This window comes from Panthera uncia (genome assembly GCF_023721935.1).
Source record: "Panthera uncia isolate 11264 chromosome B2 unlocalized genomic scaffold, Puncia_PCG_1.0 HiC_scaffold_24, whole genome shotgun sequence".
NCBI lineage: Eukaryota > Metazoa > Chordata > Mammalia > Carnivora > Felidae > Panthera > Panthera uncia.
Genome location: NW_026057580.1, coordinates 50,238,791 through 50,254,636, shown reverse-complemented (window position 1 = coordinate 50,254,636; position 15,846 = coordinate 50,238,791). Strand labels below are relative to the sequence as shown.

General features: G+C 45.3%; 1 protein-coding gene across 2 annotated transcripts in view; it reads left to right on the top strand.

Annotated features, from left to right (window-relative positions):
• BACH2 (BTB domain and CNC homolog 2) overlaps positions 1-15,846 on the top strand; it is a 353,470-nt gene extending 337,624 nt beyond the window's left edge. For both annotated transcript variants that reach the window (XM_049654004.1, XM_049654005.1), the window contains exons 6-7: positions 7,480-7,686; positions 12,255-15,846. In XM_049654004.1, the coding sequence (XP_049509961.1) occupies positions 7,480-7,686; positions 12,255-12,737 (690 nt within the window). In that variant the 3' untranslated portion in view covers positions 12,738-15,846. The remainder of the gene's footprint in view (positions 1-7,479; positions 7,687-12,254) is intronic.

Here is a 15,846-nt window from a genome sequence, read left to right as displayed (position 1 = left end):
TATCCATGGGCCCCATAAATCACAATTTATTCAGCTGTCAGCTACCAACAGACAGTCCAGTGTTTCAGTTGTTTCCAGTTTTTTCCCTTCTTATAAACATTGCTGCAATAAACATTTTTGTGAACATATTTAGTAGTGGTGCTTTTATTTTTGTCGGTTAGAATCCCATAAGTGGTTAAAGGTTGTGCTTTATTTGTGAAATACTACCTAACTACTTCCCCAGAAGGTTGTAGCAATTCACATATCTTTCAGCAATTTATGAATATCCTTTTCCCCCTGTTCTTGCCAGTACTGGCTGTGACCGGTCCTTTTAATTTTTGCCGATCCGATTGGCAAAAAATGATCGCTAATGAGGTTGACCTCTTCTCTTCTGGGTATGTGCCATTTATATTTCCCTTCCTGTGACTTGCCTGTTCACACGTTTGCCCATTTTTCTCTCGTGGTGTTCGTCGTTAAACCAATTTATAGGATCCCTAATCCCTAATACAGGAATATTAACCTTTTTTAGACATGCTTCCCATATTTTCTCCTACTCTTTCTTTCTATTTTTATGGCAATTCTTTTTGCGTATAGAAAATTTTGAGTTTCACGTAATCAAGTTCTCAATCTTTTTCTTTATGACTTTTGGGTGTGCTATATTAAAAAGTCAGTTTGGGAATTTTTTTTCTTATTTCCTATGATGAAAAAATGAACAGGTCATATTTAAAAATGTAACCAAACAATATGTATAACAAGGTCCTAGTTTGCTTCATGAATCTACATAGTATTAAAAGGCAGTATAGAGGCACCTGGGTGGTTCAGTCGGTTAAGCATCTGACTCTTGATTTCTGCCCAGGTCATGATTTCCTGGTGGTGAGATGGAGCCCCGCAGGGAGCCTGCTTGGGATTCTGTCTCACCCCCTCCCTTTCCCCCTTCTATGCTTACGGTCTTGCTCTCTCTCAAAACAAAAAGGCAGTGTAGAGAACAAGATAAAACTAGGAGGCAAAGTTGGGGAGGAGTATAAGGAACGTTTTATTTCTATGTATTTCTATAATGTTTAAATTGTATTTATGTATATCTCACACCAGGCCATTATTTTAATTGAGCTACAAGTCACACACCATCAAATCTACCCTGTTAAAATGAACAATTCAGGGATTTTTAATGATTCACGAAAGCTTGTGACCATCATCGCTGTAATTCCAGGACATTTTCATCACCCCAAAAAGAAACACTATACCCATTAGCAGACACTCCTCATTTCCTCCCTTTAACCCCAGGCAACCACTAATCTGCCTTCCATCTCTGTAGATTTGCCTCTTCTGAATATAACAATGGGATCTTACACTATGTGGCCTTTTGTGTCTGACTTCTTTCACTGAACATAACGTTTTCGAGGTTCATTCTTGCCATTGACGTACCAATAGGTACATCATGTATCAGGGCTTTGTTCGTTTTTATTGCTGAATAATAATCTACTCTGGGGATACACCACACTTTGTTGATCTATTGATCGACGTTGGACATTTGGGATTGTTTCCACTTTTCGGCCATTATCAATAATGCTACTGTGAGCATTGGTGTACAAGTTTTTTGCAGACATATATTTTCACTTCTCTTCATTATGTACCTAGCAGAATTGCTAAATCGTACAATAACTACATGTTTAACCTTTTGAGGAACTACCAGACTGTCTTTCAACATAAATGCACTATTTTACATTTCTGCCAATAGTGTATGAAGGCTCCTATTTCTCCACACTTTCAGCAGCACTTGGTTATTGTCCATCTTCTTTATTATAGCCCTTCTAGTGGATGTGAAATGGTATCTTGTTTTGGTTCACAGGTTCATTTTTAAAATTTGAAAATTATGGAAAAGCCACAAGCATTTTCCAGGTAGTAGCCTTCTTCGTGAGATGGGTTTATACCACACACATGTCTACTTACTTGTAAGTTTTGGTAAGGAAGCACTGGAAAGGCAATTTATTTGCGTAGCCAAAAGTTTTTATTGGTTGGACTTGCTTTATCAACATGTTTCATATCAAGAGGGATAAAAGTGTGTGAGAGTTGAATGTGTGTACGTTTGTTTTCATGCAGTTTGCGGGGCAGGGAAAAATCGTGTGTGACACGTAGTAGAATGGAAGACCTGTATCTGACACTGACATTTCCACCCACATGCCAACTTCCAGACGTATGTTGTATGTAAAATTTTTACAGTCATTCTTGTGGTTCATTGATTCAGGCATCTTTTTTTAAATGCCTGTGATTGGTCTGCTTAATTAAAAGAAAACCTTGCTAGGCAGCATAGAAGTCAGCTGTATCTCTAATTAAAATGATGTTTTTGTGTTGTCTAGAAAGACGTTCCTAGCATCTGTAATTGCACAGCATACTCTATGTCTGGAAGAAGAAACCATGTGACAAAGTAAGATAGGGCTAGTAAACAGAATTAATAATACCTCATATTTGTCAGGCGACTCAGACTTATCAAAGCACTTTCTCCATGTATTATCCAATTTGATTCTTCATAGCAATCCTATAAGCTAAGTAGGGCATGTATTATCTTCCTGTCACTCACAGCTCCTCAAAGAACTTTAGGACAGAGAGAATGAAAGGCTCGCCTGAGGTCACACAGCTAATTAATTGCAGTACAACTAAATCCCAGGTGTCCTGCATTTGTTCTGGAAACTGGACCATGAGAATAGAGGGTGGAAGGACAATTGTTCAGGAAACATTTCTTAGCCGAGAGGGGAGATTCTGTCACTGGCGTCTGCCTAGCATGGATCTGGTTGTCCCCCTGCCAAGAGCACTGAATCATCAGCCCAATGGGCATCTTGCCTCCTCCCCTGACGGTGTACAGAGATCTGAGGGTCTTGTAAGAGCGTAGGTGTTAAAGGCTTTGAGCCTCGGGGTACTGTTAGTATTATCCGACTCCTGCAGCTTGTATTTCCAACATCTGGTAGTAAAACCAAGAAAGGAGATAGGAAAAAAGATTCACAAACCAGCTGTGGCTGGGATCTCTAGAGAAAATGCTTGTTTTCAGCTTTTCCTACAACCTTCGCATCTCTGTCATGCCTCTCCAGTAGCTCCCATGAGCACCCAGCAGCTCCAGGCCAGGGAAATGTGCTGAGAGGCATGGTGAGATGAGGTGGTTGTGGTCCGCCTGCAACCCTGTAATAAAGATGCAGGGAAAACAGAGATCACAGGGCAGTCCCCGGGAGCAAGACAGTCACTGTTTGCAGGTGGGATTTCTTTTCTCCTCTTTTGTCCCATATTTGAATTTTCTGCAAGAAGTTATATTTCTTATGTAATTTTTAATGGTATTTTTGTTTAACTGGGAGCAAGGGGATGGTGGTTTGGGCCACAGAATGGGGTGGTTGTTGGTACAAAGAAAAGAGGAGCAGTTGATTTCTGTTGGGCGAGAGGAGGCGCTGGGACCGCAGGGCCCACAGCTCCCCTGCTCAGGCCCTGGAGGAGGAGGATTTAGGTTTTATTTACCATCTAGATGTCATAGCTTTTTCCCACATTTGCCGGCCCCTGGGGCCAGAGGTCCCTCAGCACACTGCAGCACGCCATTTCACTGACATCTCGAGAACTGGAGCCCCAGAAGGTCTGACTGCACTCTGGTCACTGCTTAGCAGTCCAGTGCAGGGGTTGGGCTGGGAAGTCCTCCATCCTGTCCCTCTGCTTGTGCTCCAGAGGGCAGAGAGGACTGAGTAGCAAATCAGCAGAAGCAGACTGATGCAAGCCGTAGCACGGGCCCATGCTGCCCTGTTGGGCCCTTGGTTCGCTGACTCAGTGACCGCCCCTGACTTTCAGAGTCTCTCCTGAGAACCACAGTGCGGGTAGGAGGTGGGGATGGGCAGCACCTATGAGAAATCAGTACCCAGAGTCCCATGGGCCCCTCCCCTTCTGTGCAGCCTGCTTAGCCTCAGATGTCTGATATGCTTAGCCTCCTGTGTGTGCAATAGGCTGAAAATAAGTGCAGGCCAGCGAGCATTCAGACAAGTGGCGGTGGGAGCTGGCAGGACATTTCCTCTTGTTAGGGTGGGTGTTGTGCACTGTTTCAGAGGGTTCAGTGAATGACAATGAAACTGTTGCTGAGAAGTAAAATCCTGGAAGAATAAGTGTGTGGAGGGACAGTAAATAAGATGTTAAGCCCTATCGGGCCTATTTGGATCATAAGAATTTGCCAGAAGAAAGGGAGAAGGGCCTCCGCCCTCTCGAAGTGTCTGAACCTTCGAAGCCCATGTGGTACTAGCTGACTTTTGAGCCCTACTCAGGGAGTGTTTGGTGCGTGCATGCTTGAGAGTGGAATATATTCTCCCAACTCCGTAAGGGGATATGGCTGCTCTTTATCCCCAGGGAAGATGCCCGTTGGCTTGGAACTTACTTCCTACTCCGAAAGTAACAAATATCAGTGGCAAAGTTACCACTGCGCCTTCCCAAAATGCTTGGGGACCTCCCTCTTGGGAGACAGCGCAAGATCTCCCTTGCTTGAGGGGTAACAGAGCCTTTTAAAAAGAAACAAGAGTGGTCGGGTTTGGGTTTTGGTTTTTTGTTTGTTTGTTTTTTGTTTTTCCACATGGAAGAAGGTCTATCGCTATTTTCTTTTCCTTTGACCTCTTTAAAAAGCAGCCGGAGTTGCAACAGCTCCGCTGAAACTATAGGACCTTTTGCTTCAAGGACTTTGAAACGAGCATTGTTGATTTTCCCTTTTCCTGTCAACCTCTGTCCCGTTTCCCTGGTGTTTTACATGTGTTGTCTGGATGATTTTAAATACAGTAGCTCTTAGTCTAGAAGGCCTTTGACGTTCCCTGTGGCCTGAGCTGTAGGTACGTATTCTTTCTGGAAATAAGTAAGTAAATAGGATTTAGAGCAGAAGCAGACCGGCTTTGGTGTCAGCAGAGGGGGAGACTCCACGAGGCCACGAAGCGCGGCAGCCTCTGCTGTGCGAACAAGGCTTCTGCCTGGTGTGGAAACATCCGTGTCCCCACCAGGCAGACCCTGGTGTGAGTCAGGCACTGTCCAGGATTGGAGTGTCTGTTTGTTATCCAAAGGATATAAAAGGAAATCAAACATTCTTTGTATCATGATAAGCCCTGTGCAAACACAACCCATGGACAAAGCCCTTTCCCTGGCTGCCTGCCTTTCCGCAGTCAGAGCAGGGCTGGGCTGAAAGTGGTGTAATGTGAGCTGTTGCGATTTTGCTTTCTTGGGCCCAAATTTTACAGGTGTCATGGGACACAGAGTTCACCATGCGAAAGTTGAATCAGGACCCCATCGGGAGCCCTCAGCAAATGCCACGTCCAGCAGGCTCAGGGTTCTGAAGCAGCCTGACAAAGCAGTTGTATCCAGCCACAGAAAAGTCATGTAGTGTGACCGCCTTTGTGCATGGGGATTAACTAGCCATAAATGCCAGCATCTAGACTCATCTTCCGGCATCTGATGCAATCAAAGAAAAGGCCTGAGCTCAGAATCAAGGATCTCCGTCTCACTTCCCTGAACAACACAGATATAACACTGCAGCTCCTGAATATTAACGAGGGGTTGGTTTCCTCAACCTAAACTACTTTGATCAATTAAACCCTGACCCTCCTGTTTTTCTGGTGACTCAAGTTCACTCGAGACTGTTCCACCTTCTAGAGCTGTGCCGTCCAGCACAGTAGCCACATGCCACACGTGGCTATCGAGCCCTAGAGATGTGCCGAGTTCTGAATTGTGTTAAGTGCAAAATATACCTCCAGTTTTGAAAATTTAGTGCCAAAAAAGTGAAATATCTCAATTATGTTTATATTAATTACATGTTGAATATATTTTGGGCCTATTGGGCTTAATTCAATATACTATTAAAATTAATTTCTGATGTTTCTTTTTACTTCCTTTAACGTGGCTACTGGAAATGGAAAAATCACATCTCTTGTTTGCACTGGACAGCGCAGGGCTGGCCCTTTGTAGAAAGTTTAGGTTTATAGCGCCATCTGCTGGTCCACCTAAAGCAGACGCTAACGTGAACAAGAATTAAGTGAATCTGAGCCGGAGGAGATACTTGGTCTCTTGGTCAAGCAACATGCAACCTTCCTTTTCTGAAACAGGACCAGAAATGAACCCTAGCATCCCTGCACCATCAGTAAGAATCTTGGAGAGGGTAGTGATAAGCTGCTGGAAGATTCAAGCCTGTGCATTTAACAGAATATAAGGAGGACACAGATCCATTCCTCCAGAGACTCATGTCCTCTCCTTGTATAATGCTTATTTGCCTTTGTTTGTCAAGAGTTTAGAAGTTGGAATCTTGCTACCGACAGTATCTGCATCAGTTATCTGCGTAACAAATCACCCCCAGACTCCTTGGCTTAAATCATTTAGCTTCTCTCACTGTTTTCGTGGGTCAGGAACTCAGGAGTGGCCCATCTGAGCACTTCTAATTTGGGACACCTCATGAGGCTGAAGTCTGTGGCCGGGGCTTCCATATCTGAAGGTTCCCGTGGGCCTAGAGAAATCACATCCTGGGTGGTTCACCCACGTGACCGACCAGGCAGTGCTGGTTGTTGGCTGGAGACCTTCATTCTTCTCCACATGGGCCTGGGCCCTCCACAGGGTGGCTTGAGAGTCTTTTAGGCATGGCAGCTGGTTTCCTCCGGAGAAAGCAGTCTAAGAAGCCTAGGAGGAAGCCGCAGCTCCTTTTATGACCTAGCCTCAAGCCACACACTGTTACTCCGGCTGCATTGTGGTGATCAAGAGGCAGGAACACGCATCCCGCCTCTTGATAGAGGAAGGTCAACATGCTGTGAAAGAGAATGTGAGATGGAATGACCATTAAATTTTTGGAAAAGGGCCAAAGGGCCCAAATTGGTATAGCCTTGGGCAGCTCAAAAGCATGCCCCACTTTAAAATGAGGAAATTGAGACTCAGAGAAGTAAGGTAACTAGCCTGAGGTCTCATGGCTGGTAGAAAGACTAAAGCCCAGGTTTGAACTCTAGTCCACCAGGGTGGAGCCCATCTGAGTTCCCTCGCTGTACCTCCTTATGCTGTTGTAACTGAAAAACCACACTGGTTGTTTCATCTTCCCAGCATCTTTGACGTGTGTGATGCTGTTCTCGTTCAAATGTTTTAGATAATTCCTTCAATGATATCTGTCTGTAAATTGTTATTTTATTGAGCTGAGGCTCAATGGAAGTAGGTTTCAACTAACTGTAGAGTCTTTCGTAAAATTGCTGTAGCAGTGAAAAAGTACACATTTTCCAGTATCTTTCGTGCTGTTTGTTTCAAGAACCTCAGGAACAATAACCACATTATAATTTGTGTGTTCACGTGCTGTTTGACTCTAAATATTACATCTTATATTTGAAACAAGAAAGAATTAATCACTGCTTACTTTGAGTAGTTTCCATACTATTTGGTCCTCTTGAAAAGGAGGTTTGACCATTTTTTTGATGTTCCGCCAGCTGGAATTCAAACTAAAATACAGTTACCATAATCATATTCTGCTGTTCTCGGTTTCAGGTCAAACTTCCCTTTCCTGTAGATCAAATCACAGATCTTCCAAGGAATGATTTCCAGATGATGATTAAGATGCACAAGCTAACCTCAGAACAGTTAGAGTTCATTCACGACGTCCGACGGCGCAGCAAGAACCGCATCGCGGCCCAGCGCTGCCGCAAGAGGAAACTGGACTGTATTCAGAATTTGGAATGTGAAATCCGCAAATTGGTGAGTTGACCCGTTCGCTGCTATCAGCAACCTGGAGTGACCAGGACTGATGCAGAATTGCAGAAGTGAAGGCTGGAGAAGTGGAGAGAAGGATCACAATTTGGGGAAGTTTGGGTTTATTTTTAAGCAAGTTTCTCAACAAAAAAGAATAGCTTTCTATCTGCAGTTGTGTGTGTCTGTGCAGAGCTATAATCATGTTTCAGTATTTTATGTCCTTCAGCCATACACATAGAGGTAGTCCTTTCTTTTTTTCCATTCAGCATGGACTGGTCACTAACATTTATTGCATGCATGTGTGGGCCAGGTGTTATTCTCAACTATTTTTGTAAATGATCACATTTAGTCTTCACATCAACCCAATGACTTAGGTGCTATTTTATCTCCAGTTACAGAGGAGGAGAGGGGCGCAGAGAAGTGTGCTCACTCTCCACTATGTGGCAGAACTTGAACGCAAACCCAGTTATCTGATTCCAAATCTAGACACCACTGCTTTCTCCTGCCTCGCACAGAAGAGTGTAGAATCCAGACAGGACACCACATGATCTCCTGAAGCCCCTCGCAGTCCCAGGGTCCTTGATTTTGTGATTCTGCCTCCAAGTGGCTGGCACCTCTTCCCTGTGCCTGAGACTATTTTATCTCAGGGAACAAGCTCCCATCTCCCAGGCTCCCCTCACTGGGAGCTCTGTGCCCCCTTCTCCTTTGTAAGCAAGCTTAAGCTTCAGGAGGTAACTCCAGGTGGCCTCTGGCTCCTTACTGTAGCTTTGAAGGCAACCAGTGCAACCTCATTTAGCTGGACCTTTCAGCTGGCCAAATACTGGAAACATCTTAGGTACTGTGCCTGTGTCAAGCTAAGGAAGAGAGAGACCACATCATGTGGTTATGATCTAAGTGTGGATCCTCAGACTATATACACAGTAATCCTCTGTCTCATGGTAAGCCACTGTCCCAATGAGAACCTCAGAACAAGATAAGACATTTGAAAAGCATAAATAAATGTTGACCTGTTATCAAGGACTTCAGAGTATTTTTTCTCTCTTTTTTAAATTAACGCCCAGGGCACCTGGGTGGCTTAGTCAGTTAAGCATCCGACTCTTGATTTTGGCTGAGGTCATTGTCTCACAGTTCATGAATTCAAGCCCCTCATCAGGCTCCACGCTGACCATGTGGAACCTACGTGGGATTCTCTCTCTACCTGTCTCTCTGCCCCTCCCCCACTATTGTGCACATTCTCTTTCTCTCAAATAAAATTTTTTTAATGTTTTATTTATTTTTGAGAGAGAGACAGAGCATGAGTGGGGGAGGGGCGGGGATAGAGGGAGACACAGAATCTGAAGCAGGCTCCAGGTTCTGAGTTGTCAGCCCAGAGCCTGGCGTGGGGCTCGAATTTGCAAACCATGAGATCATGACCTGAGCCGAAGTCAGACACTTAACCGACTGAGCCAGCCAGGTGCCCCTCAAATAAATAAATAAACTTTAAAAAAATAATAAAATAAAATAAAAAATAAATTAACTCCCACCAAGCAGGGGAAATTTACTCATGTGCAGTGGTTAAGTCACCTACAAAATAAAGCTCAAGCTTCTTAGCAAGACATTGGTGTTTTCCAAGGTTCAGTCTGTAGCTACCTCCAGCATCATCTTCCACTCCTTTCCTTGAACTTGACCCCTAATAAAATCAAGCTCTTCACACTTCCTGCCATCTATGTTCGTACTTCTGTGTTTGTGCCTCTGCTGTCTCCCCTCTACCTTGGACGTTTCTCGACCATTTTCTTCTGTAATTTCATCCTTCATCCTTTGAGACTCACATTACTGCCACCTGTCTAGGAAACCCCTTCCCTGAGTCCCAGCTGAGGCTGGGCATTCACCCCTGGAGCCCTGATCTGACCTCTGGCTTCATGCTTATCACTGCAGTCTTGCGTCGTCTGTGTGTGTCTGTCTCCCCAGCCCCCCACCCTAGGTGGTAGGTTCCTCACAACAAGGACAGTGACTGGATCACCTCTCAGTCTTCAGTGCAGACCCGGTGAAGCCTTCAGGAAATGTCTATTGCCCTGAAATTTCTTTGAAATTGTGACCAGATTGTGGAATTATGAACTCCTTCTTTCTTTCAAACTTTTCTTTAATGTTGCTTTAACAACAAAAATTTGTATTTAAGCCACATAAGGGAGCAAGACATTGTTGGTGGTGAATATGGGTCTTCTGAAAGCCTACTGGGCTTAGGGAGGGACCCAGGCAAGGCTGAGCCTGCTCAGTACAACCTATCAGGACATTGGGCATATGTCCATGATCATTCAGCCCTGCGTAGAATGAGTCTCATCACCCATGTTTGAGAAACACCTGATTTTTGTAATTAGAGTTCTGTCCTTCCATGTACTTGTATAATACCGAACAAACAATAAAGTCTAAGCCACACACCAGGCAGATACCAAAACACTTTGCTTAATACTGTTCAGTTGAAGAATGGAGAGGGCACCTCCTACTTCTCCTCCCACTTTTTTGGCAACTTCTTAAATAATATGCTACATTTTGCTGCCGCATGAGAGTTTCCTGTGCTCATCACTGTATATCTGTGACTTAGAGCTTCACGCTTGTAACCAGGGCCTTGATTTATACTGCCTTTCCTGCGAAGAGCCAAAACACGGTCACAGCAGCATTTCATTTTCTTCCCCTTAAAAGTGGCCCAGAACATTTTGCAGATGAGTAGAGGGTTGGTGGCTTGGCCAGTATGATGTGGCAGGATCGAGACTGAGACGGTCCTCCTGAGGCTGGGTGGTGTTGCCTCCCACTTTGCAGACCTCCAGGTCTTCCTGGCTGTCCGGGTTGCACAGCCACAAATGTAAGATATTTTCCAAGAAGAGACCTCCTGGATGTTCTGTTTCCTATCCGGCACCCTCTAACTGCGGGGTCGTGCCTGCTCACCTAGTCTGGGCAGCAGGAACAGCACTGGCAGGCAGGGGCAGGCCAGTCTGCCCTGCCAGTCTCCCGCACACACACACCCACTCCCCACCGCCATGCTGCCTCCGGCACGCCACTCAGCTTTTGCAAACTTGCATAATGTATTTCTCTCAACTTGCACTGGTACATCTGTTTATTTTTCATTTTTAAAACATGTTTTCTTGATAAATTTATAAATATTTTAGCAGGTGCCCTTTCCCCGTGTAAATCTCTGTCTCCTATACACATGCCCACGCTGCCTGCCAGATTGCATTCATGCTACAGCACGTACAGCTCCCGTGTCAGAGCCCCCGTGTTGTATGTTTGCTTCTCTCCCCTGCTTTCTCTCTCTGTCTCATTCCCCCCCCTCCCCCGCCTTCCATTTTCTCTCCCATCTGGTGGTGATGTCCAGTTTCCTCATCTCTTTCACTGTGTGTGCCTCCTGAAACCTTTGCATCTTCTCTCCTCACGCAGATAGTTCGGGTGAAACTTTAACCAGTCTCCCCTCTGGTGGCGAAATTCATCTCTCTGATGGGATGATGAATTTTAGTAACACAAGAGCTTGTGTGGGATTTTCTTTGAGGACAGCATCTCAGAACCATGGGCTAGTCTGCTAGGGCTCAGTCACCACGCCTCTGTCTGCCCTTCCCATGTCACAGTCCCCACCTGTACTAAAGAGGATCTGTTGTGTCCAGTCTGTATGCTGCAAAGGCCAGAAGGCCTGTTGTTTGATGGAACCGTATGAAATTGCCAATGGTTGATTTTCGTTGTTGATTTTCGTTGATTTTTCATCAGTTTTTTTTATGAGACTTTCCTTTTTAGAGAAGTTTTTGGTTCACAGCACAACTGAATGCTCCTGCCCCCTGCCCCTATACACTCATCACCACCAGCCCCCCTTATCAACATCTCCCACCAGAGTAGTGCATTTGTTACAATTGAGGAACCTATTTTGACACATCATAATCACCCAAGTCCCTAATTTATATCAGGACTCATTCTTGGTGTTGTATATTGTATAGATTGGGACAAATGTATCCACCATGACTATATCATTGAGTAAATTCACTGCCCTAAAAATCCTCTGTGCTTCACCTGTTCATCCTTCTCCTTCCCCCAACCCCTGGCAACCACTGGCCTTTTTACCATCTCCATAGCTTTGCCTTCTTCCAAAATGTCACAAAGTTGGAATTAGCCCATTTCTGACCTTCAGAAATGGCAAACCTAACACATTTGGGGGAGATTTTTTTTAACTCCAAAGTTTGGGGCTGAGGGTTTTCCAAATGATTCTCTAAAAACCCCCAAATCCAGGAAACCAGAACCTTGACTCCCTTTAGTTTTCTGGTTGGTGGTGATTTTGCTGGCCACTTGGACAGACCCCAGAGAGGGATGAAGAGCTGCCACAGGGAAGGTGTGAGGCTTTCCAGCACATCTGGACATCTGGATAGGCTGCTCCGATAGGACACTTGAGCCTGGGCTCCTTAAATATACATTTTGTAGGTGCCTAGGTCCTGGCCTAGCCATTCACGAGTTACACTGCAATGCCAAATGCAAAAATAAAAGTTGGAAAACCCCCAGAAACCAGGGCTTCTGTCCTTCCGTTCAGGCTTGATCAGGCCCCCTCTCTTCTCTCTGCTGTCCAGGTGTGTGAGAAAGAGAAGCTGTTGTCAGAGAGGAACCAGCTGAAAGCCTGCATGGGGGAGCTGCTGGACAACTTCTCCTGCCTTTCCCAGGAAGTGTGCCGCGACATCCAGAGCCCCGAGCAGATCCAGGCCCTGCACCGGTACTGCCCCGTCCTCAGACCCGTGGGCCTCCCCGCAGCCTCCAGTATTAACCCTGCGCCCTTGAGCGTGGAGCAGAACCTGGCCGCCTCCCAGTGCGCGGTGGGGGAAAGCGCCCCCTGCTGCCTGGAGCCGGGAGCGGCTCCCCCCGGGCCCCCCTGGGTGCCCGGCAACACCTCGGAAAACTGTACTTCCGGGAGGAGGCCGGAAGGCGCTGACCCCGGAACCTTCTCGGAGAGAGGGCCTCCTCTTGAATCCAGGAGCCAGACGGTGACCGTGGATTTCTGCCAGGAAATGACTGATAAGTGTACGACCGACGAACAGCCCAGGAAAGATTACACCTAGTGACGCGGCCTGCCTCCCAGTTCTCACGCCTCTCCCACCCAGGTGTTCTCCGGTCAGCCTGTGGTGCTGCTCATCTGTTGTCTGGAAGAACCGAGAAGGAATTTGGTGCACACTACAGCGTTCTTAGCAGCAATACTGTTTCTGAGTATTCCCTCCTCTCTTCAAGCGGGAGTGATATACAGTTCCCTTCACAATGGTGCTACCCCTTGCTCAGGCGAGGAAAGACGGGCGGTGCTGACGCTGCCTGTCTGTGGGTTAATTTCAGTCTCAACAGGGATAGACTAGAACACCTCTAGGACCCAACCACGGATTTTTTTTCTCAGTGGCCCATGTCACAAACCCTATCTCAGGAATTTCTTCTGAATGTTCAATTTTTTTCATTGAAGACAGCTTCTATACACATCAAAGTTTTATAGCTAGACTGTACATATTATATATAATATATATATAAGATATATATATATCCATATGCAAAAGTCCTGCATGCCTCAATTTTCTCATCCTAAAACTGGAAAACTTCATTTCTCATTTATAAACAGGTTCCAACATTCCTCTTCTTTTGTCTCTGATGCTAGAACTAGTTTGGTAACTGTTAACATGGTCATTTTTCTTGCTTCACAGTTCAATTTCAATTTGTACTTATTTATGGAACAGAATTCAATGTTGGAAACTTCTTTTGAGGTTTTATTTCAGACCCTTTTTTTGTTTGTTTGGTTTGCTTTGGGCACCGTCAGATGGTGTCATCTGAGTGTTGTGGGTTGTTTTTTTGTTTTTGTTTTTCTTGCAGATACTGTACAGTCATGGTCAACTTTGCCACTTGCACTGAGTTTTGGGTCAAACCTATTTTCTTAAATGAAGTTGTTGCTTCGGTATAACTCGAGTATACTGTATATTCTTTGCTTTTAGTTTAAAAGTAAGACATTTTAGCTAATTAAAAAGCACTCAGGTGATAATTATGTAGGAAAAATAATCTTGCCAAATAATGAATTCATCCTAGGATGTGTAGACAATAATCTGCTTGAATATTTTTATATTTCACCTCCTCCCCACCTTTCCCAGAAGCAAAGTTTAAATGCAGAGAGTTCAGAGTTGATGCTGGATGTTCAGACTCCTAAGTGGGGAGAGTTTGGACGTCCACTCAAAAGTGCATCCAAACAGCAGGAACCCATGATTTTGTACCAGAACTCAGCAGGCATTGGCTCCTAAAAATCAAGTTAGAACTATTTTCTCACCCAGGGGGCAAGTCCCATTCATTTCAACCCATCCTCAGGCCCCTGCCTGCCCGTGAAAGTGCAGTGCAGGAGGAATTTCTTGGAAGGATTTGTCTGATCAGCCACCCCACTCCCTTGCCCAGGCCCCAGCTCCCAGGACATCTCACCTGAGTGGGTTTGAATCACAGCGCCAGGCGTCCTGGGTTAAGGCAATTCACCCAGAGTAGGAGAGAGCAGGGCACATGTAAGCCTGGGGTCTGTCCCTAATACAGACAAAAGCATTTCTTTCTCCCTCCCTTCTCCAAATGCTTTGAGTTGAATTCTGAGGTTTTTCTGCTCGTCTCTTGTCCAAAGGCAGATTTCATTCTGAGGCTTTGGATACAGTATGGCCAAGGAGCCCTCCCTATCCCCTTCCCCCACCACACACACACCTACCCTCACCTGATGATAATTTTCTTCTCTTGCTGCAAAACTGGTTGGCTTGCAACCCACAGAGAGCAGCTTCCCTTGGCTCTGGGGGCGTGCTGGCCCCTGGCCACGTTTACAGGAAGATGTGCCCAAGACCCTGCCGCCAGCCTAAGAGGAGGAGGAATCCGCTCCCTCCCTCCGGTCGGCCCTCCAGCCTGGCTGCAGGTAGAGTCCTGAAAGGTTTGATGTGGGGATGGGGTGGTGGGCAGTGGGGACTAGATGGTTGACTTTGTTTCTTTATTTGTGCCATTGTTTGGACAATATTAAAGCTGCATGTAAAAGGGGAAATTAGTATATGACGTAGGCAAAAAGTGAAATCATAGTAACATATGTTTTAGTATTATTAACTTTTCTGTACAAATATTAGCGCTAAATGTTTAAATATGTATGAATGCCAGAAATTTGTTGGTTCATGCGGTAGGATAAAAAAAAAAAGGCTTTTCTTTTAAAATAGTTCCGCTTTTAAAACCTGCCTCTGGGTTTTTGTTTTTTCTCATGTGCGTGTGTATGTGTGTGCTAGTCTGAGTCAGATTTTGGTAAAGCTCAGCGTTGGAGCTGCCATTTTTATTATGGTTGTTGGAATTTCTTGGCCTAGTGGAATGGTTCTGTGCTTCACCGTGGGGTTTGCCTTTGTGGAAAACTGGTGACAGCTGGAATTTAAATTCAATGTGAATCATGTGATACATCACAGGTGATATACATCCACAGGTGTTAATGGTGGAGGAGTCAGCCAACAGTATTGTTTAACTCTCGTGTTGCCTTTTTTAAGTGACCTCCTCTTCTTTTGAAAAAAGAATGTTTTCTGCTAGTATCATAACCAGGTCCAAACAAGCTTGCTGGCATGACTTACCCTGGCGACAACTCATGTGCAACTGGTAGTCTTGACCACATTCCATCAGTCTCCCCGCTGTCTGTTGTTTGGTCCGCACACACACACCTGTGCCACGGCCATTTCCAGGTGGGGAGGGGTCTCCTTATTTCCCTCCACCCTAACTCAGCCCACATCCTCCTTCCACCCACCCCCGCCTCGCTTTTCTCCCCCTTCCCCAGTCAAACCCCTACAATGGGACTGGTTAAAGACACTGCTTGGAAAACTGTCTTTCCATTTCTTAGAGATTTTTAACAGGTTGTTATGATTTTGTTCACTATGTACCATAAACAGTGACTGGCTTTGTGCAATTGTCTATGTGACTCGTCTTGTCTTTTACTACCCCGAACCATGTGTTCGTCCAAATTGTTTCTGGGTTGATTCAAAGGGAGGACTAGTTGGGGACCAGAATCCAAATTGCCTCAAGTGGAGTTTTAAGAACCAGCCTGTCTCCTTTCCCTGGGATCCCTTAGTGAGGCCCATGTCTTTTATGAAAAAGAAAAGCAAGTTAATAGCAAAGAACAGTGTTTGCACGGCATGGTGGCATTTAATTGTGCTTTTA